We start from the raw sequence: 25835 nt of genomic DNA, 5'->3' as shown, positions 1-25835 counted from the left end.
ATCCTGAGGAAGACCTATCTTTAAACTCACCGCGCCAGAGGAATGTTTTCCCCAGATAAAGCAATTCAACACAAAGCAGATCCCAAACACCACTCCGGGGTAAAGAGTTGCCGTCTGAAATTAAAGGAAATTTAATTGGAGAGAAAAAAAAAAAAAAGACAAATATCAAAGATGGTGGCAGCATCTCTGACAGGTATCTCCTATGGTGCCTATCTGAGCCATTTGTATACCAATACATAATATAAATGACTTTCTAAGCAATCCACTATATAACATAGTGAATGTTGATTACACTTTACAGCCAACAAGTTTCTTTTTAAACTTCCAGCAAAGTTACTCACACAGAATGCTCCTTTGCGCCACCTATGACCCTTCAGAGTGCGATACAAGCGACCAGCGAAGAAGCCACCAAAGACCCTGAGAAGATCACAAAAGTGTGATGTCATAACACAACCTTAATTCTAGATTATAGGTAAAAGTATTCTCCATTGTCTTATTGAGCATTTGTAGTAGACAAATGTGTAAATAAAACAAGCTAAAACTGTCACATATTACACACACACACACACACACACACACGAGGTGGTTGTTTCATGGACTGAACCAATATTCAGGAGCCTTTGAGGAGAGGTATACACAGGGAGACTAGACCCAAAACCTCCTGAGACCAGCAGTTTAAGCAGAGCACTGACGAGTGGTCGCTGGGCGTCTCATACACAGAGGATAGGAGGAGCAGCTCAGACGTGGGAAAACCTCGGATGGATCGCCGTCTGGGCTGGCGGAGGGGCTGCCAGGGAGAGCCTACCTCCCCTATGCTGTATTAACCCCCCCGGGTGCGCTGGTATCCTGTAGCACCATGGCTACGACCTTCCCCGGCGCCAAACAATTATGCCCTGGTGGTCTTAGTGTGGGAGCGGTCACAGCGGTCGCCCCACTGCAGCAACCTCCGGCGGGTCTCCACCACCGTAGGTACGGACTGCCACACTCTGTTTTCCGCGAGTTTCTTACCTGCATCTCCGTGTACCCGGCCGCAGTCCTGGGTCCCAGCATCGCCGCTAGCCAAACTCTGCTGGTGCCTGCTGAAATCACCAGTCCGGTTACTGGTGTTGCGGCGCCGGCAGATGGAGCAGCAGCATCGGCGTTCATTAGGACGCCTAGTGCTGCTTGCTCTGTATAAAAAAGGTGCAACTGATCCTGCTGCACCAAACAAAAAACTGAATGCCTGTGGCCAGGGGCAGGGTATGTGCGGAGGACGACTCGAGGCATCCTGGGAGCTAAAAGCTTAACTGTTTGGGGTCTGGATCACTCCAACCACATTTCCCCAAATAATAGTGCAGACGTTCTCACACATTAAAGAAACACTTTGTTTAATATTCACTCACATATTCCACATAAAAAAACAAAGTGTTTCTTTATTGTGTGAGAACGTCTGCACTATTATTTGTTTCATTATTATTTTGGGGTCAAACTGGACATCTGAGAAATACAGAAAGGAGGTCCCAAAAGCTGCATCAACTATTATATGATATATGCCTTCAATTACCATGGAAAATGTGAGTGCATTAAATGAGTAAAATCAAATACTCTTGTAAAAAGGTTTTCCACCATTACCTGATGTCTTTTTACTTTTGGGTAACCCACTTCTGAAAAGAACATTATATCAACGGAAAATACCTTAAGGAGGATATGAACAATACTTACTTTCAAAGAGTAAGAGTGAATATATATCTTTTTGGTAGATGTGGTGGAACTCACGTTTGAAATTTTCTACACTGGTGTTTATCCCTCATTTTTTGATAGCAATTAGCGCCCTCTAGGCAAATCACCTTTTTTCTGTATATTTCCATGTGTATGAGTGTGGTGTAGACTCATTTGATTCACCTAGAGGCTGCCGATTTTGTTGCGCAATTAGTAAGGTCATTTATTCTTGTTTCTATTTGCTAACAGAAGGCAGACCTGTCTTTAATACAAGTTTCTCCTTCATCCACCAGGGGACACTGGAGCCTCAGTACAATGGGGTATAGGAGTGTGTTAACCGGGAGCTGGCACCTTTAAATAAAAAACTACTGGTAACTAGCTCCTCCCCCTCTATACCCCCTCCCCAGGTCAGTCTAAAAAATGTGCCCTGGGAGCTGGACGTAAGCCTCCTTAGGGCTCCGGAAATATACTCAAGCATTGAGGACAGACAGGCAGCCTACTGCACCTGCCTGTCTGCGACGAGGGAGCTGCCGGGGAGATCCTCACTGCTGCTGCATGGGTTTTGCGCTGAGGTCTCCTGCTACAGAGACCTCAGTCTCTAGGGTACCCAAAGACGCGCTGCATGCAGTGCACGTCGCGGGACCCAGTAGCATATGCCTGCCGCCGGCAGCACAGGCAGGGCTAAGGTTAGTGTTTCCTGGCTCCCTGGTAAGCAGAGGAGCCAGGACATGTATTCAGGCGGGCATTCACAGTGCGCTCCGCTAGCGCTGAGAGCGCCATAGCGTGGGGGCGGAGTCTAAGTTTCCCCTTCTGCTCCTGCCTCCCAGCAGCCTCAGCGCTTCCAGAAGGATGCTGGTGGCCATTTTAAGCACAAGGCACACGCACTACAGGGTGGAGTGAGAGCTGTGCAGGAGTCAGGCTAGTATACTGTATCAGCAATTGCATTTGTTATTCTTATCAGCACTATTCGGTTAGCGCTGCAAGCATTATAGTTTATCTCCCTCTGTGCCCCTTTCAGGTCTCTGTGTGGTGTGATTGAAAAATCTGTTATTGCATTACTGTCCTTTTCTCTGTGTGTGTGTGTGAGAGTGTGGTGTCTGTAACAGACATGTCTACCAAGGGGTCTAAAGCAGCACAGAAGTCTTTTTCATGCAAGACTTATGGTGAAAAATTCACACAGGGACAATCTAATGCTTCCTTACTGTGTGATAAATGTGTGTCTTTACCTCAGGATACTAATCTTGAAGTCCAGCCTAGGTGGTCTGAACAATTGACTGCAGTTATATCAAATCTGTCATCAGAGCTGGAACCAGCTCGGAAGGACAGGGAGAGGCTGAGACAAACAGCAGCTGAACCAGATTGGGCTCGCTCTCTGGCCAGATCTGTGGAGGGTCTTACAAAAGCAATGTCCCAGGCCCCACCTGCTTCTTCTTCTCCTGCTCAAATCCTTAGTAAGAGATTGATTCATAATCCCTTACACTGGGATGAGTCAGATGAGGAGTTGCAGGACACTGAAGAGGGCGAGGTTCAGGAAGAGGAAACTTACATTCCTGAAGACCCCGAACCTGCATCTCAGGGCGTAGATGCTTTAATTTCAGCAGTACGCCAGGTGTTGCATGTAGAGGATTTAGAGGTTACAGAAAAACCATCTATTTTTGGTAAAAGATTTAAACAGTGTTACCTTTCCAGCATCAGAAGAGCTGGATGAGATTCTTTTTTCCGCATGGAAACACCCAGACAAAAAATTTCAAATTTCTAAGAAATATCTGTCTTATTACCCTTTCAGTAGCCAGTCTTTCCAAGAAAACGGTGCTTCCGGTGCCTGGCGCGGTTTCCCTAAAGGAAACCTCGGATAGGAAGATGGAACACACATTGAAATCCTTGTATACAGTTGCAGGGGTTTTGATGCGTCCAGCACTAGTCAGTTGTTGGGTGAATAAGGCCATTGAAGCCTGGGCGCTGCAGCTGGCTGAGGGGATTAAGACAGGTACGCAAACTGAAGACTTAATTCAGTTAGCCGAACAGATCGCAGAGTCGGCTGCTTTCCTCGGAGAAGCGTCTAAGGACATTTGTAATCTATCCGCCAGATCTTCAGCATTAGCTATATCTGCTAGAAGGGCTCTGTGGCTGCGTCAATGGCAGGCAGATGCAGAGTCCAAGAGAGCGGTAGAGGCCCTTTCCTTTACTGGGGAAGTACTTTTCGGATCGGAATTAGATAAGTTGATCTCACAAGCTACAGGTGGGAAATCCACTTACCTAACATCTGCAGCTCCTCCTCCTCCTCCTACTAGAAGATCTTTGGCAGGTCCCTCCTTTCGATCCTTTCGTGCCTCTGGAAGATTTAGAGGGCGTTCCAGAGGAGGTCCGGCCTTCTCCAGAGGTTCCAGAGGCCGAGGTAGAGCTCCAGCATCAGCCGCCTCCAATACTCAGCAGGACAAGGCAGCTGCCAAGCCTGCCGCATGACATCCTTCCTTCTCATTTGGGGGATCCCAGGGTTGGGGCGCGCCTTTTACGTTTCAAAGACATTTGGATCCAGTCCTGCCAGGACGCCTGGGTCAGGGACATCATTATTCACGGCCTGAAATTGGACTTCAGGGCCCATCCTCCTCCTCGTTTTTTCAAAACCGGTTTACCCCTGGTTGCAGAAAAACGAGGAGAAATTTTAGGGGCAATACAAAAACTGTTATTGTCCCAGGTAATAGTGAATGTTCCGACCCATCAGAGAGGTCAAGGGTTTTATTCCAGCCTGTTTGTGGTGCCCAAGCCGGACGGCTCCATGAGACCCATACTCAATCTCAAGGATTTAAACCCTCATCTTCGAGTTTTCAAATTCAAGATGGAATCCCTCCAATCAGTTATAGCGAGTCTCGACAGTAACGAGTTTCTGGTGTCCTTAGACATAAAGGACGCTTATCTCCACATCCCCATCTGGCCCCCCCATCAGGCCTTTCTTCATTTTGCGGTACTAGAGTCGCATTTTCAATTACAGGCCCTACCTTTCGGACTTTCGTCACCTCCAAGAGTCTTCACAAAAGTTATGGCGCCAATGATGGCCCTACTGCATGGTCAGGGGGTCGTCATTGTTCCATACTTATATGATCTATTGATAAAGGCCTCTTCGGAAGCTCGGCTGTTAAGGGACATTCGCTTAACTCAGAGCATCCTCCTGCAACACGGTTGGATACTAAATTTCAAAAAGTCCTCCCTGATCCCCACACAGCGTTTACTATTCCTGGGAATGATACTGGACACAGTGCAGCAAAGAGTTTTCCTGCCTCAAGACAAGGCTGCCTCCATTCAGCATTTGGTGCACCTGGTCTTACATCGCCGAGTGTCTGTATCTCTGTATCCGCCTTCTGGGGAAGATGGTGGCGGCCTTCGAGGCGATTCAGTATGCACGATTTCATGCCCTTCCTTTTCAATTGGATCTCCTCTCCCAGTGGTCAGGATCCCACCTTTTTCTCCATCAGAGAGTTCTCCTGGCGCCTCAGACTCGAACATCTCTCATTTGGTGGCTGAACCCTTCCCACCTGCTGGCGGGGAAAAGGTTTGCGGTGTGGGATTGGACCCTCCTCACTACGGACGCAAGTCTGAGGGGCTGGGGAGCAGTGACTCTGGGAAAGCATTTTCAGGGGCACTGGACGCAACAGGAAGCCAGATTGCCCATAAATATCCTAGCGTTAAGAGCGGTATTTTATGCTCTCTAGCTGGCGCATCCGCTGCTGGAGGGGCAGGCAATCAGAGTCCAGTCGGACAACGCCACTGCAGTGGCGTATATAAACAAGCAGGGCGGCACAAAAAGCAGTGCCACCATGAGGGAGGTAACCAGGATTCTGCTTTGGGCAGAGGAATTCGCAGTAGCGATTTCTGCTATCTTCATCCCAGGAGTGGAAAACTGGGAGGCCGGCTACCTCAGTCGGCAGGACGTTCATCCAGGGGAATGGTCACTCAATCCTCATGTGTTCCACCAACTAACTCTGAGGTGGGGCTGTCCTAAAGCCGACCTTATGGCGTCAAGGTTAAACCACCAACTACCAGTTTACTACTCCAGAACAAGGGATCCACGGGCAGCTGCAGTGGACGCACTGACGGCTCCGCAGAAGTTTCATTACATTTACCTATTACCTCCGTTTCTGCTCATTTCACGCCTGCTTCAAAGAATCAAGCGGGAAGGGATCAAGGTGCTTCTGATAGCACCAGATTGGCCCAGACAAGCGTGGTACTCCCAGATACAGAATCAGTTAATAGACGACCGTGGCCACTGCCTCTTCAGGATGACTTCCTTCGTCAGGGCCCATTTGTTTATCGCAACTTAAGGCGGCTTTGTTTGACGGCCTGGCTATTGAAAAGGCCGTCCTCAGAAAGAAGGGTATTCCGTCTAGTGTCATTCCCACAATGATTCGGGGTAGGAAAGAAGTCACTTCTCAACATTACTACCGCATATGGAAGACATATGTGGCTTGGTGTGAGAGACGTAATTCTCCTCCTTCGGTCTTTAAGGTATCACGTCTCCTTTTTCTTCAGGCAGGTCTCACAGCAGGCCTTCGTCTGGGTTCATTAAAGGTACAGGTATCAGTGTTGTCCATTTTCTTTCAGAGGAAATTGGCTTTTCTTCCGGATATACAGACTTTTCTCCAGGGAGTTGTGAGGATTCAACCCCCCTTTGTGTCCCCCACAGCACCATGGGATTTGGATTTGGTGTTGGCCTCCCTCCAGTCTGATACTTTTGAGCCATTACAGAGAGTGGAGATAAAGTACTTAACCTGGAAGGTGGTTCTGTTGTTGGCTCTCGCTTCGGCAAGGTGTGTGTCAGAACTCAGTGCTTTATCCTGCCGCCCTCCTTATCTTATTTTCCATGAGGATAGGGCGGAGCTGCGTACTCAAAGGGCTTTTCTTCCCAAAGTGGTGACAGCTTTTCATATAAACCAGCCTATCGTGGTTCCGGTGTTTAAGGATGACTCTTCCAATTCAAAATCCTTGGATGTAGTCAGAGCACTCCGGATTTACGTTGACAGGACTGCCTCCCTCCGTAAATCGGATGCTTTGTTTATTCGGTTTGATGTGGCCCGTCCAGGTTGGCCGGCCTCCAAACAGACCATTTCTAGATGGATTCGCTTCACTATCAGGCAAGCATATGTGATAGCTTCCAAACCACCACCGGGTCCTATTACGGCGCATTCTACGCGCTCAGTAGGTCCTTCATGGGCGGCTGTTCGCAGGGTTTCCTTAAACCAACTTTGTAGAGCAGCCACTTGGTCAGGCACGCATACCTTCCTACGATTCTATCGTTTTGATACTTTTGCGGCCTCCGCTTTGGAGTTTGGCCGTGCGGTGTTGCAGGGCTCTCAGTGCTCTCCCACCCGGGATGTAAGCTCTGGGACGTCCCCATTGTACTGAGGCTCCAGTGTCCCCTGGTGGATGAAGGAGAAAATAGGATTTTGGTACTTACCGATAAATCCCTTTCTCCGATTCCACAGGGGACACTGGACACCCACCACTACGCTGTTCTGCCTGCATTGTTACTGTTTTTACAGGTTCAGACGCTAGTTTGCGTTTAATGTTGTCTGACTGACCTGTTCTTGTTTTCATGTATATGTGGTTTTCTTATGTATGTGTGATTAATGTAGCTTTTCTGTCTCCTTCTCCTTACTTTCCAGCTCCCCTCGGGCACAGTTGTTTTTAGACTGACCTGGGGAGGGGGGCTATAGAGGGGGAGGAGCTAGCTACCAGTATTTTTTTATTTAAAGGTGCCAGCTCCCGGTTAACACACTCCTATACCCCATTGTACTGAGGCTCCAGTGTCCCCTGTGGAATCGGAGAAAGGGATTTATCGGTAAGTACCAGAATCCTATTATTAGACTAGTGCAGGCAGGAGGAAACCTTTAGTTCAATAACAGCTTTACAGCCACCAGAATATCCTGGAAGCCAATATATATACTACACCACTGCTTGCTCGGTTTCACAAATATATTATATTTTTTAAGGATAAGCTCTAATTGTATGTAAAGGTTTTTTTTCTAAAATAAGTTCAGCTATACTATTAATTTATTTACCCCATGAACATAAAGAGGAAGCATGCCGTGGTCATCAGGGCTCCCCTGCTCGATGGAGACAGCATTCCGAGCATGGCCACAACTAGAGAAAAACAAGGACACTGAATTAGCAGAATGTCTACCTAACAGCCATACAAAGGACTTCACTGTTCCCAATATACTCACAGATCACAATCAGGACCATGCAAAAGAGCTGAATTCCAGAGCCCAGCAGAGAACTTAGTATCATAGGGTACTGGGGAGGTCGGAACACGTCCCCATGGACCAGCTTCCAACCAGATTCCTCCATTGTATCTTCCTGTGGGAAGAGGTCAAGAGAATAGTTAGAGGACAGTAAGGTTATCTGGTTGGTGAGAAATGGGGGCAAACTTAATCGGCTGTGGCATCGAGACACTGGCCGACATTTTAAAGTAGCAGTCTTTTAATAGCCAATATCAGCCTGGTTTTGCCTATTAAAAGACTGATACTTTAAAACATTGGGTAGTCCAGCACAGGACTCACCAAAGTCTCAAAGCCTCAGCTTATTACATTTACCCCCTGGTCTGAAAAGTCACCTACAATATCATCTTCCTTGTTGTAGTTTGCAATATCCTTCCTCAATGTTCTGATTATTATCATGCTCAGAATACCTGGGAACCAGAAGACAGAAGTATAAGTACACTGCAGAGCACCCACACCAAGCTCCTCAATAACAATCCTCTGACCCTCTGCTCACCTGACAGGAAGAAAACCACCACCACAGAATTGATGATGGAGAACCAGTGGATCTGTACATCACTCATGGTGAGGTAAGTGTCCCATCGAGATGCCCATTTAATGTCGCTCTCCTAGAGAGAAGAAAACAAATGCTAATAACAGACAACACTGCTTAAGAACTTCCATACCAGATCATCATGAAGTCCTGACTGTCCTACCTGCCAATGTACAGAATATGTGAACAACATCTTATTTTCCGTTGTCGGGTTAATTTCCTGGGGTGCTGAATTGGAGCTCTCTGGGACAGTGCAGTGCCTATCCTTAGTTCCCTTGAGATCTGCATGACGGAGAGAGTTATTTGTAGTCAAATAGCAAACAGTCATTATGTTAAGGTCAGCAGCATTTCAGATTTATATTCGAATATTCTGTATACTTGTCACAGAACACAGCTATTACATTGTCTATCCTATTAACAAAAGGGACTCTTAAAAGGACCAGCTACCACCACCTCCCTTGGGAGCAGAAGCTTACTGTAAAATACCCTCTCTACGATATTGATGGAGCTTCCTTCCTTCATGTCTGACAGGCTGGCCAGGAGGGAATACATTGGTAGCGTTGACATAATGATTGTCTAACTGCCATATGGTCAGACCCACGTTGCCAGCACCAGTAAAGCATTTTTATGATGCCACTAATAAAACTTTAAACAAACTGTAAAAATAGTTTAAAAAGTAATACTAGTAACATTTTTAAATTGTGTTAAGTAGCATTTTAACATTGTGGGCATACTGGTGCCGGGAACGTGGCTCAGACATATGGAGTGTCGACTACTTGATGTTTGTCAATCTCGGAACTGCATACCGCCATGTGCAACCTGTAAAGCGCACAGAGAGATCTTTGTCGTACTTAAATATATTTCCATATAGTACTTATATCTAGGGCCCCTCCCCCTATATATTTCCATATAGTACTTAGGCACGCTTTCATATATTACACATTTTACAGATGTAAACATTCTTAGTCTAAGTTTTCATCACAATAAAGATTCATTATACAATTTATTTTGTTGGATGTCACTGCACTGTTCAAGCCCCCTTAATGTTCATACACAGAGATGAGGTCAATCAATAGGCTTATATACATGGGTGAAATACACCTCTCTGTGCCAGATAAAGTATTAGTAGCCTTTGCCGACTGACATCAAGCCCTTTTGGCAAGTTTGCAGTTAAACACACTCCACAAATAAATGCCCCAAAATAATAATACTAAATGAGAAATAGCTGCATTATTACCATTTATTCCCAAACACTAGTTTACAGTTAATCTATTCCATGGTTTACTACTGAATACAACTTAGGTCACCAGACCACACACTGGTCACTATGCAGATCATCCTGTGATCTTCGTCTCTAAGAATAGAATATCCTCAATCCAATATAATATCTGCTATTATGGTCACAAATTGCATCATACTGTTACCTTCCATTTTGATGCTTTGGGGGACAACCTCAAATCTCACAACCCTAAATGTGGGTTCCTGATTATCTTCCACCTCTTCTCGATGAAAGTACAGGTAGAAGGAAAGGTGATTGTGTAGATAAAACTGGAATAAAAGCAAAGCTAATTAACATCATTATAACCTAAACAAACAACATGGTTCCCATTATCACTGAAAATCTGTCATTTTACTATAAAATTCAGCTATCGAGGGGAAAAGGTTGCTTTCTGCCTGCCTACAATGCAATACGGAATGTGGTGAAAACAAACTACCGTATATACTCGAGTATAAGCCGAGTTTTTCAGCACAAAAAAATGTGCTGAAAAAGTACCCCTCGGCTTATACTCGAGTCAAGTGCAGCGCTGACCGGACGGAGTTCGGTCAGCGCTACACACTGCCAAACACACAGCCGCCGGAGCCGGCAGCTGCGTGTTTGGTGTAATCAGCAGCCGCTGAGAGTCTGTCAGACTCTCAGCGGCTTCTGCTGCTCCCACTGCGGGAGCCATCTTCCGGCTCCCGTAGTGGGTGATGGGAGACACGTCGTCATGACGACGTCTCTCCCATGCAAAGCGGCCGGAGGAGCGGACAGCGGCGGGACCAGGAGCGGGAGTTTAAGGTAAGTGTTTATTTTTTTTTTATTCTTTTCACGTCTCTCTCTACTAGGGGGGGGGGACTACAGGGGGCACTACCAGGGGACATTATCAGAGGGCACTACCAGGGGGCGATTACTACAGGGGGCACTACCAAGGGGCATTATCAGGGGGCGATTACTACAGGGGGCACTACCAGGGGGGGGATTACTACAGGGGGAACTACCAGGGGAGGATTACTACAGGGGGCACTACCAGTGGGGGATTACTACAGGGGGCACTAAAAGGGGGGATTACTACAGGGGGCACTACCAGGGGGGGGATTACTACAGGGGGAACTACCAGGGGAGGATTACTACAGGGGGCACTACCAGTGGGGGATTACTACAGGGGGCACTAAAAGGGGGGATTACTACTGGGGGTACTACCAGGGGGGGATTACTACTGGAGGCACTGAAAGGGGGGATTACCACTGGGGGCACTACCAGGAGGGTTTACTACTGGGGGCACTACCAGCTGTTGCCATTTCCCATACTAGGCTTATACTCGAGTCAGTAAGTTTTCCCAGTTTTTTGGGGTAAAAGTAGGTACCTCGGCTTATATTCGGGTCGACTTATACTCGAGTATATATGGTAACTACAAAGCAAAGAGAAGGCACATGGGAGATTTAGAGGGCCATATACCTTCTGAGTCCTGCTTGAATTTATAAGCAGGGTACCAAGGATGGGTATGAAATGAAAATGGGAACCAAATGGGAGCTGAAAATGAATCATAGGGACATTTGATCTGGTTCCTAAGGGCACCAAGGATGATAGACTTCTCCTTCTCCTGTAGGCAATTTTTCTTCACTTAGAATTAGGGATGGGCAATAAGCGGCCCTCCAGCTGTTGAAGAACTACACATCCTAGCATGCCTTGCCAGAATTTTACTATTTGGTCATGCTAAACTGTTGCAATGCATGCTGGGAATTGTAGTTCAGCAACAGCTGGAGGGCCGCTTATTGCCCACCCCCGAGATGTGAATAGTGGAGAAGTTGCCCACAGCAAACAATCAGCTTCTACCTAGCATTTATAGAATGTACACTTGAGGAAGCTTGATACATCACCCTCCTAGTGTACAAGCTTAAGGCGGTAGGGCTTATAACCCCCAATTCATGTGGTCTTCCCCATTGCAACATGATGAATATATATTCCCAAATATTACCCCTATTTCTCCCATTTCTATAAATGTGTGGTTTTTGCCAACAGAATGGTATAAATGTATGATGTGAGGGTTTAACTTTTTTTTTTTTTTTAAACCATTCAAAACAAAGTAACCTTTTTACTTTTCATTACTGTATTCAAATAAAGTACAAATAGATTTTCACTTTTGAAACACCCATTTCGTTACTATAGAGCAGGGATGGGGAACCTTTTTTCTGCCGAGGGTCATTTTGATATATATAACATTTGTGGGCCCGGTGCAGGCCACGCTCCCTCCGTGTTATGTTACAAGGGGACGGGGCCACAATCGCCGGTGATTACAGCAATGCCTGGAGCATCCTGAGGATGCTCCGGGGAGCTGTAAGGGCAGCGGTGTGACCGTCTGAAGTGTCATAAGGACACTCCAGGCAGCACTGCTGCATAGGGCCAGACCAAATTATTGCGGGGGCCTCATATGGCCCCTGGACCTGAGGTTCCCCATCCCTGCTGTAGAGACATAGGGGCTAATGCTGGGGTGGAAGCAAAGAAAAAAAAAAAAAACTTTGTAAATCGGGAAAAAACCATGTTGCAATGCAGGGGTTATAAATACATTTGTTTTTTTTGCATGCAGGGTAAATACTGGCGGCTGCTGCTGCATGTAGCCCTCAAATACGGCACAGCTTTATTTTTACACTGCAATTTAGATGTCAGTTTGGAGACACTCCTCCCAAATTCAACTCTCTCTGCACATTTTACACCTGTCCCACCTGCAGTGCAGCATGGTTTTACCAAGATGCAGTTACTTGCTCTATGTTTTTCTATTCCCAAGTCATAATCAGCCCCATAAACTGCACATCTTCTCCCTTTTTTTACACTAACGAGAGCGGTCCCGTGACTACTGTAACTCAGTGTGCCTCAGTTCTGCAGGCGGCCCCCTGGGACCATGTGATGTATGGATCTCTCTTAAGGGATGAAATGCATCTTTGCCTTACTCATTGCTAGAATCACCAGGCCCTAAGGATTCCTGTAGCCTTCTCCTTTGCTACTCTCCCCATATCTTGAATAGACATTCAATAAATATAACATTTGGTAACCTAGCTTAACAGCATACTTAGCCACCCTCTATTTTCCAACTCAAAAAGCATGTTTGCCACACCTCATGCGTTGAGAAACTTCCTTACCACCTACATGATAAACCACACACACACATTTACTTCCACATGGTCCTTATAGTCTTTCCATAAAAGACATGACTACCTCTCAGGAGTGCTACACATCCCTTCTCGTACCCTTCTGATCTAGACCACATCCTCCCTATTTTAAACAATTCAGTTTTACAACCAACTGGTCACCCTTGATAGACCTTTGACAAGCCGGTGTAGTATCCAGTGCAGCAGGGGGAAAGCAGCAAAGCACTCTCCTCTCCTTGCTCTGCTGATATGCAGCGTACGTCCTGGAGCATGGGGAGAATGCATACTCTCCCCTGCTTGCTTTGCTGATTGGCTAGAGCATGTCCAAGAGCTGGGGGAAAGTGGCAAAGCACACTCTTCTCTCTGCTCTGCTAATAGCCCAGAGCACGTCCTGTAGGACACTGCCTTTTTTTGTTGTCCCACTGTCATTGTGCGTCACGCGCCAAGGACCAACTCATGACACACTAAGGTGTTAATACACACACATTTAGAAGCGCTGATTTCTAGTGTCTAGTCAGCCCAACTTCACGTGTACATCGGTCATAAAATAATAATAATACGGCAGCTAGGGATTTAATCCCTGACCAAGGACTGACTATTGTTGACAGGTTAAAAAGTTTATGGGAAGGTGTTTGTCCAGAATTGCAGTTTCTGCCCAACTTAATGAACGTCATACATCTTCAGCAAACTTCCAAGCCACAATATACAAAATGCAGGTTGGTGATGTTCTGACTAAGGAACATGTAAAACTGTAGCATAATTCATTCAATATTGCTTATTTGTAAGGTGTCACAAAAGTCTGCAGCACTGGACAGTCAGAATAACAAATCACACACAAAAAACAAGATTGAATGAGGATGCAAGACAGAGGACCATGCTTTGGAGAGGTTACAGACTAGAGGCAAGGAACAATGCTGATACAATAGGAGCAAGTGGAGATTGGAACAGTAGCAGTTAAACACTCAGAAGTATCAGGTGGAGGTATGGTAGGCTACAGTGCAGAGATGGACTCAGAGGGGTATATTTACTATAGTATGGGTATTCAGAAGTGGAGAAGTTGACCATAGCAACCAATCAGATTCTTCTTAACATTTATCTAGCACCTTCTAGAAGATAACAGATAGAATCTGATTGGTTGCTATGGGCAATACCTCCACTTCTAAAAACCCACACTTTAGTAAATACACCCCAGAGAGCGATTAAATGGTCACACACATTAACAGTCAATATGAGAAGGAAAAGATCGCCATCAACTCATGAGTCAAAAGTTCTGTTCACCTGAAGCCTCATGGGCATAATCTGCCATGTACCAAGGAGAAGCAGTAGAAATGAACATACACATGTATCCTTACACATCTTTGCTGCAGTCGCACTAAAAGCCCCTCTCGGCGCACCAAGTCCCGCGAGACTCGGCCCGCGCTGGGCTTCTTTTTTTTGTCTTTATTGCCGAAAATGTGAAGCGACTGGGACACACCAGCAGACTGTGCTGATTAATTGCATATCCAACACTTATGTCTGTGTATAGTGCTACAATGTAGCGGCCGCAGCTTTTTTCATTTTCATTCCTGAGTCTGTTCTGCATATACAGACTCAGGTGCACACAGATATACAAGTCTTGCATATCAAATTGATCAGCACAGTCTGCTGGAGTGTCCTGGTCACATCGCAACTTAGACGCAATTTTATCAAAATATGAAGCCCGACGCTAGCAGAGTAGTACGGGACCTGGCGGCTCACTCACGCCAGGCATGATGCGCTGTGTGGTGAATTGAGGCTAGATATATACGGACACATCTGTAGTGTCTGATATCCTTAGGACGTAACCCTCAAACATGCCACACTATTATATTCAATCTGTATAAACAAGTGTAGAGAATGGGACAAATGCCTTCCCCCATGTCTAACCTGGATCTGCTCCTTGTTCCCAAAAAACTGTGGCATCAAAAGACAGAAGTAATACATGCAGCCAAAACTAATGCGCTGCCTGTACATTTACCTTGTTGTTGTCGGTGAACCCCAATCTATATCCATGCTCAAACTGAACATCTCGCTCCTTCTTCTTCTCCTCCTCCTCCTCATGGACAAGATGAACATCCAGCCTTGTGGCCACCGGTAAGTTATCTGCTATTCTGGATACACACAAATCCAATAAAAAACAAACAAAAAAAAACAACACACATTAGAAAACTTTAGTATGCGGTGTTAACAAAAAAACTATTACGCTAGTGCACAGGTTCTCAAACAGTGCATGTTTTCCAGACCTCCTTACAATCACAAGTGAAATAATTAGCTTCACCTGTGGATCAAAATGTGTCAGAGAGTAATGAATACACCTGTGCACCTGCTGGCTGACCTGGAAAACATGACCTGTGTGGGGGTCCTGAGGACAGAGTTTGAGAACCACTGTGCTAGGGAATACCTAAATACTCAATTTGCTGTCAATTTGTCAGTTACAATGTTTCAATTTAATAAATTGACTTGTATGTGAAGTCTATAATTAGTACATTTACAAACCATATCTTCATCATGAAGATCAAAAAAAAACATTTGAAGATAAATAAAAGAGCTTACTGAAAAGGTAAAGGTTATATGAAGAGCACTGCTAAGCCCATCATCATAAAGAAAAGGAGACACTGGTACAATGGAATTTGTCTAGACAAGCAATCCTTTAAAATAATTTGTGTGAGAAGGGCGCTTCTTTGCAAATACAACATTGCACATTATGCCTCGCACCCCCATAGTGGTGCGCAGTAAACTAAGAGATGCTACCTATCGGTAGTATCGGGAACGTGCACCACAGCACATCGTGACCCAACATCGCTCCAAACTCAATGGCAATAATGGGAGAAAGGACCATGAGACAATATCTTGGGCACTTCACATGTGTGTTTCATAGGAGTGTCAATAATAATAATTTAAGAAAACTAGCATGAAATCCTCTACACACATCCATACCAAGTGGGAAGAACATTTCTATGGTTTGAAGTTAAAACCTTAAGGCCTTGCTATTAGGTAAATGTATGAGGCAAGATGAACACTGCGCATCATACCTACAACACTAGAAGACTTATCAGAATAAAGAGTAAAATTAATAGAGCAAGTATTAGTAAATCTTGGAAATACTGTTGTAGTCTGCAAGAGCTTTGGCAAAACATTTACATTCCAGCTGGACGACAACTGAAAACAAACATCAAAAACCACATTGAACAGCACATAAGAATGGGCGATAGTTGCAGTCTCCAAATTCATAAAGCTGGTAGGGACTTAAGGGGCCCATACGTCTATGGCCCAGATTCTCTGTCCTGCTGATCCACGGCCATCGATAATTGGCAATCCATCAGCGGATCAGAGAAATTTAACATGTAAAAAAATCCACAATTAGGAACATTTTCGGGATCAGGATATTGTTGAATATCCCCAATACCACGACCCCAAGGAATCATCATATTTATATCAGGGACAGAATAAAAAAATGTCCTTAACACCTTCTACAGGCATATGAAAGCCCATCTTTGTATACCTTGTATAATAATACTTATACATCATTGATTCAATATGTTGGTAAAAATCTAATGCTATGTAAGCTGACAACAGCAAACACTTCATTGATAATATTCTACATAGTAAAATCGAAGTTATAGAACAGGTAACACATTGAATAAGCTATTACGAAAAAGTACTCACAAATGGACGTAATAATCCTCTTGTATACGCTCTGCAATCAGTTTGCTCTTCTCCTTTGTAAGCACCCGCGGCTCACTAGGATCCTCGCACAAAATCTCACATTTTTTATTACTGTTCATAAACACCTTGAAAGGAGTGTTAACGATTCGATCCCCCCGCAGGACCTCACCTAATGGAAGACATAACTTGCAGTAAGGCACAACAACAGACACCAGGTTACATCACAAGCCTATACACAAAGTGGTCATCATAACTCTTTACCCATTCCTAGGGCTCCAACGACACCTCAACTCAATACAGACTCCTCCTACACCACACCCTCTACACAAACCAGGCTCTTATTACACCCCAAACTCTCTATCCAACTCATACAACACCTACACCCCACCTCTACCCTAACCAGGCACCATTTAATCTCTACCCAACCCTGGCTCCACCTACACCCCACCTCTACCCAACTTAGACACCAACCCTCCTCTATACAGATGGTCTCCATCTACTGTAGACCTCATCAGTACCCACCCTGAGCTCCCTTTACACCAGGTTCCACCAATACCCCACTTCTCACAACCCGGAATCCACCCAGAGTTCCATATGCATACCACAAACAGCCGTCTGTTCTACGCCTTACCCAGATTTTCTGCCTTGTAAGTGATCTCATCTGGCTGGCAGAATGGAAGGGAATAGTATTCATAAGGCAGCTGAGTCCGAGAGCTTGTCAGCTTCACAGCCTGGAGAAGAAATTGAACACAGACATCAGCCAGGAGTTACTGGTTTTCATCACCATAAACAATTACACATTAGAACCTACCTTTAGGTCTACAGCATCACCTTGGTGGAAGTTTCTCGGTGCCACTCCTGGCACATAAAATGCGCCAGTTCCATAGAGGTGGGAGAGGCTCAATAGCAGCCACAAACACCTCACCTACAAGACAGAAGTGGATATAAAATGATACACTCATGTAAAGCACCGGAACACTGCATGAACTAGAAATGGGCCTTGCCCTGCGAGAAGAAGAGTAGCAAATGCTTCCGATACTGAGAGACCAGACCGTATGAGAGGAGATACCAATGCCTGAATTACACCCTTAGAATATGCTTGGGCAAGTTAAAAACCTACACCATAAAAATTCTAGCAGAAACTGCAGCATTGCAAAACCATGAAAACTAAACCAATTTCCAAGAAAACACTGAATATCTGTACAATGACTTCAGCATCATTTGTGTAGTTTAGTGTAAAGGCCATTTGTATATATCGCTCAGTGATTGTAAGACTAGGTCACACAAGCAGGGACAGATATTTGTTGTGGTCAGGGAACAGTTTGGGATCCACTTGATCCATATTGTTTAGGGAGCTCACAAGGCAGAAAAATCTAGACACCAAAATAGAACACATGTAATACAAGAAAACTGTGTTGAGTCACATCCAGCTGGATTAGAACCCAATGGAACTGATTACATTAGTACAGGCAGCCTACACTATAACATTAGCCATGTCCTGGATACTCTCATTTCAATGTTTCGTCAAGGGCCCATTGCGCAAACACTATTGCATAGACTATTGCCCAGTCGCTATTCTATTGAACTGCCACAACCCTCATGGTTCTGCAGCTATCCAGTAAGGAGTTTGCTGGCAGAGTTTTTCAAAATAGAAAGGGAAAGGCTGACACCTGCTCAAGAAGCGTGTGGGGGTCTATAAACAAGGGAAAGTCATAACCAACAATACTCACTGTAATGTATATCAATTTAATTTCCCCTGGGGCTGTGCATGGTGGGTTTGGGATCACCTCACATTTTTGTTCAGAAACTACTATATAAAAATGAAAATTTGTCCTTCTGTCATTCTATACAGAACCACAGTTTACAAGCCAAGATCGTGAAATTTTTTTACACAGGAGCGTATTCAAACACGGCAGAGGCAACTAAAAACCACAATTTTTGCATAGCATTCGCCCTCTACAGGTCAGGTCCGGAATTAGAAAATGATTTAGCCCACAGTTTACAAGCCAAGATCTCTCATGGTTCTACACCTAAAACACCAAAGAAGAATAATAGCGTTGTCCCGTTTGGTTTATTGTTAGATGCAGATTTGGACACCATTCTTCTTGGGCCATCTGCAAGCTCAATAATATAAAATATAAAAATTTTATTTTTGTTTCATTTCAGAATTTGATTTTCTAACATGCATTTTGCTACATACTAAGGAATTATGGAATGTTATTCTGTATCATATAATCTAAATCTCTGAACATCATTTACTATGGCTCTCACGTGGAGTTTACAGTACCTTTTAAATGCTGTATGAATTTATTAGGGATGAGCGGGTTCGGTTCTCAGAGAACCGAACCCACCCACATTTCGGGGATCCGGTGCGATCCAAGCCAAGCTCGGATCTCCCTGCCTGCCCCGGATCCCTCACCCGAGGCAAAACCTTGCGATGCAGCAGTCGAGTCGCGAGGTTTTGGACTGAGCGGGCTTAACGCTGATTGGCTGAGAGAGCCGTCTGTCACGGCTCTCAGCCAATCAGCGTTAAGCCCATTTAATGTGCACACAGGAAGCAAAAGAAGATGGCGTCCGCCATCCCTCGCTACCTGACACCGCCGGCACCCCCCGCTGCCGACAACGCCGGCACCTCCACTGGCAGCATCCCCCACTGCCGACACCCCTGTAATGCTGCCCCACATACTCAGGACACCCTTAGCGACCCCCACACTAAGGACACTACTAGCACCCTTGCACTGCCGACACTGTCAGCACACATGCACTGAGGACACCGCTGGCACCCCCACTCTGCCGACACCCTGCATGGAGAACACACTTGCACTGCCAACACAGTCAGCAAACCTGCACTGCCGACATCGCCGGCACCCTGCATTGAGAACACCCCTGCACTGCCGACAGTCAGCAAACCTGCACTGAGGAACCACTATTGATATTAAAGCCAGGCTTATTAGGTGTCTGAATATGGTAAAAATTGATATCTGCATCCATGAGGAGAGATCCATCTGATTTACAGTCAGGCCCATAAAGATGGCAACTATACTGGGATGCAAAAACACAGCTCTGCAGCACAAATTTTTATTTATTCTTGCTCATGTATCACCTTACACAACTAGATGGTGTCAACAGTGGCGACCAAACTTTTTTGTATACCTCCTTGGTTGCTGGACCGCACTATTGAATGCACAGAGGCTACTTCCGGTTCATTCCCTTGTCAGCCCCTGAAGGGTAAAACCGATTGGATGAATCTTATACACCATGGAGACCCTAAATGCCGGAAACAGCTGCACAAGGAACTGGAAGTAGTTGCTGTGCATTTCATAGTGCGATCCAACAACCAGGAAGTACACAGTCATCCTGGTATCAGAGCAACAGAAGCTCTTGGCCGTGTTTACACTGTACATCCGACAAATTTTGAATGCTTCTATCTCCGAAGTTTGCTTTACACCGTTACAGGTCCTACTTCCTTCAAAGACCTTAGGACTGCGGATGGGGCAGTTTGTCACACTTTTCGTGAGGCCTGCCTAAGGAGAGGTTTGTTGGAGGATGATGAAATCCTGGGCAACGCCGGGTACTCCAGCTAGTCTATTAATACACCCTCTCAACCCAATGATCAGCAACGCTAACCAGTTATATTACATATTTTACAATCTACTGAATATGCCAGCAACCGCCTCCTACCAGACATCCCCTCTCGCCTCCTTTCCTTCCCCTTCTGTTCCCAAGTTAAGCCTCCAGCATAAAACAATCAGATTCAAGATAATTTTCTGTTAAAATACTTTTATTGTACAGCATATAACTGCACTGAGCTTGACCCTAGAAAAAAAAAAAAGAATATCCCCTGCTGCACATGTACAACTAAACAGTGGAAGGCTTCAGTCTGGGGTGTTGGCTGTAATGTACAGTAAACAATAGGTACATCCATCAAGAACATATGTCAAAAAGTAAACTGGGACCTGAAAGTTGGACAACATCAAGTGTTAACAGGTACTGAAATATACACACCGATACCCAAGCCTTGTTACAGCCAACTACAGGCAGTACCATTGAGATTATGTGGTAAGTTTAAGCCATCAGAAAGAGCTTGTAAAGCTCTATAAAAGTATAATGCAGTATATGCAGTCATATCTACAGGTATATAATGACCCTATTGACAGACTAAAAAGGACACACTCTACCCCATAGAAATCTAGCCGATGGGGCTCCATCACACAGCAATGAAATACGAAATGATGGGATGGTTCCTTCTTTAGAATACAATATTTTCTGATTCAAGATTTATTTTAACATTTGTCCACAGTTTGGAAAGAGAGACAGAGGTGAAAAGAGGATTTAAAATGTTTGCCAATGTTCTGTCAATCACATGCCCGAGGGTTAGGCATTTCGCTAATGGTTAAGAATCAAATGCAAAAGTTATGTCATTTTGTCTCTTTTGTGGGTGCAGACTGCAAAGGATGCCTTAACTTGCACACACTGATCAGCATAACCTCAGACGTTTACCACCCTCGGAAGACCTATAGCACTGATTAGTTGCAGAGACAGAAACAGCCACAAAGAACAAAGCAGGAGCGGAAACATTGGAGATGTATATTCTTCAGAGGATGAATGTACATCTCTGAATCAGGCCCTGAGTTTTGCAAAATGGGTGCGTCTATTAGGATCTAGCTGTGTGTGGCTAGGCCAATAGCAATCCTGCATCTGTCTCCCCATTCGCTCAGTGGAGAGCTCAGTATATAAAGCGGAAGAGGCGGCAGGCTTTGGCACTCAGCTCTTCTTTGTTCCTTCCTTCTAGGCTCTAGCTAGCACATCGCACTTAGGCAGCAGCTGCAGCGCACAAGTCCAGGATCCCTATTTTTCATTGTCAAGATCACTTTAAGAAAAAAAGAAAAAAGCGAAAATGGCACACTTACGTACTGTAACGTGTAAATTAAGTATTACTTGAACGTAGCATTCCCGCTAGGCTGTTTCAGCGGGGCGCCGCGCCCTGCCCTATTTCTGAAACTCAAAAAGCACCCTGCCCTCCAGCGCGGCGCCCCGCTGAGACAGCCTGCAGGTTCTGTCTCCACCCACGGGTCACACAGTGTCTTGCGGGTGGTGAAAACTGCGGCACAGCAGTCACCGTCGGTGAATGGATGCCGGGTGCATGCGCCCGGCAATCATTCATTGTGACCGCAGCGCTTGGGGGCTGCCCGGCATGTCCGTAAGTGCCGGGCACGCCCCCAGGAGTGACGAAATGGGGGAAGCGCCATAAAGACACCCCCCCTTTTCTTTGGCCATGCCCCCTATTCGGACGCGACTGCAGAAGTGCTCTAGGTTCGGCGCCCTGCCTGCTGCCGGACCTAGAGTGAACACTAGAATGCATTAAGTTGTTACCACATTGGATTTTGGTGAAATCTCCGGTACGGCTATAACTTTCGTTCTCTCAGCAGTTCCCATCTCTGTAATGGGAACTGCTGTCTTCGCAGATGTATCAAGGTCCGAAAATAAAATATTTTCAGAACTTTCTCCTTAAAGCTAACCCAGCTGGGAGCTCCTGGAAGAGTCAGCACCTACTGCACCCAGTAATGTCAGCAGCCGCTCTAAAAAGCCCCTTGCCTGGTGGAATTAGATCGAAGAATTATAACGCAAAAAGAAGCTTATCACCAGGACAGCATTTTCTGCACCCGCTGTGCCGGCAAGCACAGGTACACATATTCTGGTGATGTGATCATTTACCGAAATGCTATTTTGGCCGATAATATCGTGCTCAGATAGCACTAAAAATGTGAATACTGATAAATGGCCCTAGTGGAGATAAGGTTGCAGCGGAAACAGTTATTACTCCCCTTCTCTGCACCCTTTAATATGAGAAGAGCCTCCAAGATAAGGCTTGTAGCACGGAACTCAATAAGATTGTGTAAATGAAGGGAGGGTAGGAATAGTGTATTACAGTACGTTTATGTCATAATTCCCAGCTGGCGCAGTTACATCCAATCTTCATTCCCAACTCATCTGCTCTAATATCATGCAGTCACTGCGTGTGCAGTCTGCTAGGACTAAGCCACAGTAGTTTAACATTGTATTTGATTGTGTGCCTGTACAGTAGTGTCCACAGGCTTATAGCAAAGCATGGTTTACTGGCCCCCTGGTATCCTAATGGTACAATTAAATTATAATATGGGTGCAGTTTTGAAGGCAAGTACTTTAAGCCTCATCCAAACCCAAGCTCTAAAATCTCTCTCGGACCAGGCAGCTGCGGCTTATGTTCCGGCAGTTGCAACTAACGTATACGGAATATTAGTAAAACCTTTGCATTTTGATGGTTCAATGTACACAAACTTTGTTTGAGCCACAAAATGTAAAATATTGTATAAAATTATAAAATTATATGCAGGCTGTGTATAAGGTGTATATAAAACAAACGCATTCTGTGTTTAGATTTGGGTCCCATTCCCAAGATCTCATTATGGTACGCAAATATTCCAAAATACGGACTATTCCGATATCCAAAATACCCCTGGTCCCAAGCATTTTGGATATGGGAGACTCAACCTGTAAAAACGTATGTCTACTAAATAAATTCTGTGCATGACAAACATTATTAAATACATATTTAATAAACTTAAGAATTAAATAATGTCCTTTTAACCAGAGTTCCATACACTTCCATCTGTATGCAAAAACTCAGCCACAGGAGAGAAATCAAACAAGCTGTCTGTCATCTTGAGAAATACCAAAGTTCCAATATCACTCTGTATACCTTTTCTCATAATACATCGTCAGAGTAGTGGAAGAAGCTATTTAATATATCTTCTCTAAATTATTTACATCTCTTTCCACATAAAATGTTCCTTGAGAACAGATTTTCTAATTAATAAAAAAGAAAAATATAAATGCAGAGGGGGTGATTCAATTGTTTATCGCTCCCAGTCTATTCAATTGGTTTGGGTGACCAACCCCGAGGTTACAATCATGCAGGATTACTGCTCGCACACTTCTGAGTAGGGTTCCGGGGCTGGCCTCCCAAACAACTGAATAGCTCCCGCGTCACTTTAGACGGGAGCAATAAACAATGGAATCACCCGCAAAGAGAGCTGAGCAAGCAGCCAGATCATCAGTCATTACACAGATTAGAAGAGTTATGGGGCCTATCCATTAGCAGATAAAATGAACGATTGAACGATATATTGTTCAATCGTTCATTATATCTGCTAATGGATAGGCCCTGAACGATGACAGATGCGCAGTCCCGCGACCGATAAATCGCATCTATCATCTCTCCAACATGTTAGTCAATTATCGCATATAGCTGTACGATATTAGCAATATTGTGCAGTTTATATACGGTAAACGACGAAAGATATTAGCAGCAGCTACAGAGAAAAAAATCCACTCCCTGAATGTCATGCGTATCGTTCGCCAAAATCTGTCATGTATATAATTTTATATACTGTACTTTATGTGGATATTTTATTTAGTTGAAATAAAACTTACCCAAACATGTTGGATTTTGGCGATTTGACAATCGTCAAATTGGGGACATTTAACATGTCAAATGTCAGCGATCCGGCGACTGATCGCTGAACATCGATGGTGGGCGATCGTAAATTTCCGATGTGCGATCGGAATTTTCCAATCGCATTCCTGCATTACGACGATCCGTCGCAGATGTATGGGCACCTTCAAAGCTCAAACAAAGCATGAAGTCCAAAGAATTGTCTGTAGACCTCCGAGACAGATTGTCTCAAGGCACAAATCTGGGGAAGAGTACAGAAAAATATCTGCTGCTTTGAAGGTCCCAATAAGCACAGTGGCCTCCATCATCCGTAAATGGAAGAAGTTCGGAACCACCAGGACTCTTCCTAGAGTTGGCCGGCCGTCTAAACTGAGCATTCGGGGGAGAAGGGCCCTAGTCAGGGTGGTGACCAAGAACCTGATGGTCACTATGTCAGAGCTACAGCATTCCTCTGCGAAGTGAGGAGAACCTTCCAGAAGGACAACCATCTCTGTAGCAATCCACCAATCTGGCTTGTATGGTAGAGTGGCCAGACAGAAGCCACTCCTTAGTAAAAAGCACATGGCAGCCCGCCTGATGTTTGCCAAAATGCACCTGAAAGACTCTCAGACCATGAGAAACAAAATTCTCTGGTCTGATAAGACAAAGATTGAACTCTTTGGCATCAATGCCAGGCGTTATATTTGGAGGAAACCAGGCAATGCTCATCACCAGGCCAATACCATCCCTACAGTGAAGCATGGTGGTGGCAGCATCATGCTGTGGGGATGTTTTTCAGCGGCAGGAACTGGGAGACTAGTCAGAGAGAAAGATGAATGCAGCAATGTATAGAGGCATTCTGGATGAAAACCTGCTCCAGGAGCGCTCTTGACCAGGAGCGCTCATCTTTCAGCAGGGCAACGACCCTAAGCACACAGCCAAGATATCAAAGGGGTGCCTTTAGGACAACTCTGTGAATGTCCTTGAGTGGCCCAGCCAAAGCCTAGACTTGAATCCAATTGAACATCTCTGGAGAGATCTGAAAATGGCTGTGCACCGACAATTCCTATCCAACCTGATAGAGCTTCAGAGGTGCTGCAAAGAGGAATGGGCAAAACTGTCCAAAGACAGGTGTGCCAAGCTTGTGGCATCATATTCAAAAAGACTTGAGGCTGTAATTGCTGACAAAGGTGCATCAACAAAATATTGAGCAAAGGTTGTGAAAACTTATGTACATGTGATTTCTTCGTTTTTGTTATTAAATTTGCAAAAATCTCAAAAAACAAAAAAAAACACTTTACAGGTTGTCATTATGGGGTATTGTATGTAGAATTTTGAGGACAAAAATGAATTTATTCTATTTTGGAATAAGGCTGTAACATAACAAAATGTGGAAAAAGTGAAGCGCTGTGAACACTTTCAGGATGGACTGATATATATATATATATATATATATAAAAATTCTGACTACAATACCTTTACAGAATATCACACACAAAAATCTACATAGAACACTAGCAAATAACCACATTTATTAAGTGTCACAAATTCTACGGAAACAAAATCCTTGTATATAATCTGATAATTGATGAGTATCTGGGTTGGCTCAAAGAAGAGGAAACAAATGTCAGGTGTACACAACCTATTAAAAGTTCCCAGGTGAAGAAACAAAAAAATTGATCGATATCTACACAGAGTCCAAGATGTAATTTTAAATGTTATATCGCGAAATAACTCTGATGTACATACAGAGCAAATAATGATGAATAGT

The 25835-nt window shown here is 44.7% G+C and overlaps 1 protein-coding gene across 1 annotated transcript in view; it reads right to left on the bottom strand.

Moving 5' to 3' along the window:
• Positions 1 to 25835, bottom strand: part of TM9SF4 (transmembrane 9 superfamily member 4) — a 46933-nt gene that overhangs the window by 7287 nt on the left and 13811 nt on the right. Inside the window, exons 2-13 of the mRNA XM_088467087.1 lie at positions 17402 to 17515; positions 17222 to 17321; positions 16591 to 16759; positions 14903 to 15035; positions 9927 to 10050; positions 8666 to 8784; positions 8467 to 8578; positions 8310 to 8380; positions 7917 to 8049; positions 7752 to 7833; positions 342 to 417; positions 31 to 114 (exon numbers count right to left, since the gene is read on the bottom strand). Coding sequence (XP_088323213.1) covers positions 31 to 114; positions 342 to 417; positions 7752 to 7833; positions 7917 to 8049; positions 8310 to 8380; positions 8467 to 8578; positions 8666 to 8784; positions 9927 to 10050; positions 14903 to 15035; positions 16591 to 16759; positions 17222 to 17321; positions 17402 to 17515 — 1317 coding nt within the window. The remainder of the gene's footprint in view (positions 1 to 30; positions 115 to 341; positions 418 to 7751; positions 7834 to 7916; positions 8050 to 8309; positions 8381 to 8466; positions 8579 to 8665; positions 8785 to 9926; positions 10051 to 14902; positions 15036 to 16590; positions 16760 to 17221; positions 17322 to 17401; positions 17516 to 25835) is intronic.

This window comes from Taudactylus pleione, unplaced genomic scaffold (assembly GCF_031769625.1).
Source record: "Taudactylus pleione unplaced genomic scaffold, aTauple2 ptg000069l, whole genome shotgun sequence".
Classification (NCBI taxonomy): Eukaryota; Metazoa; Chordata; class Amphibia; order Anura; family Myobatrachidae; genus Taudactylus; species Taudactylus pleione.
This window is presented reverse-complemented; position numbering and strand designations above follow the sequence as displayed.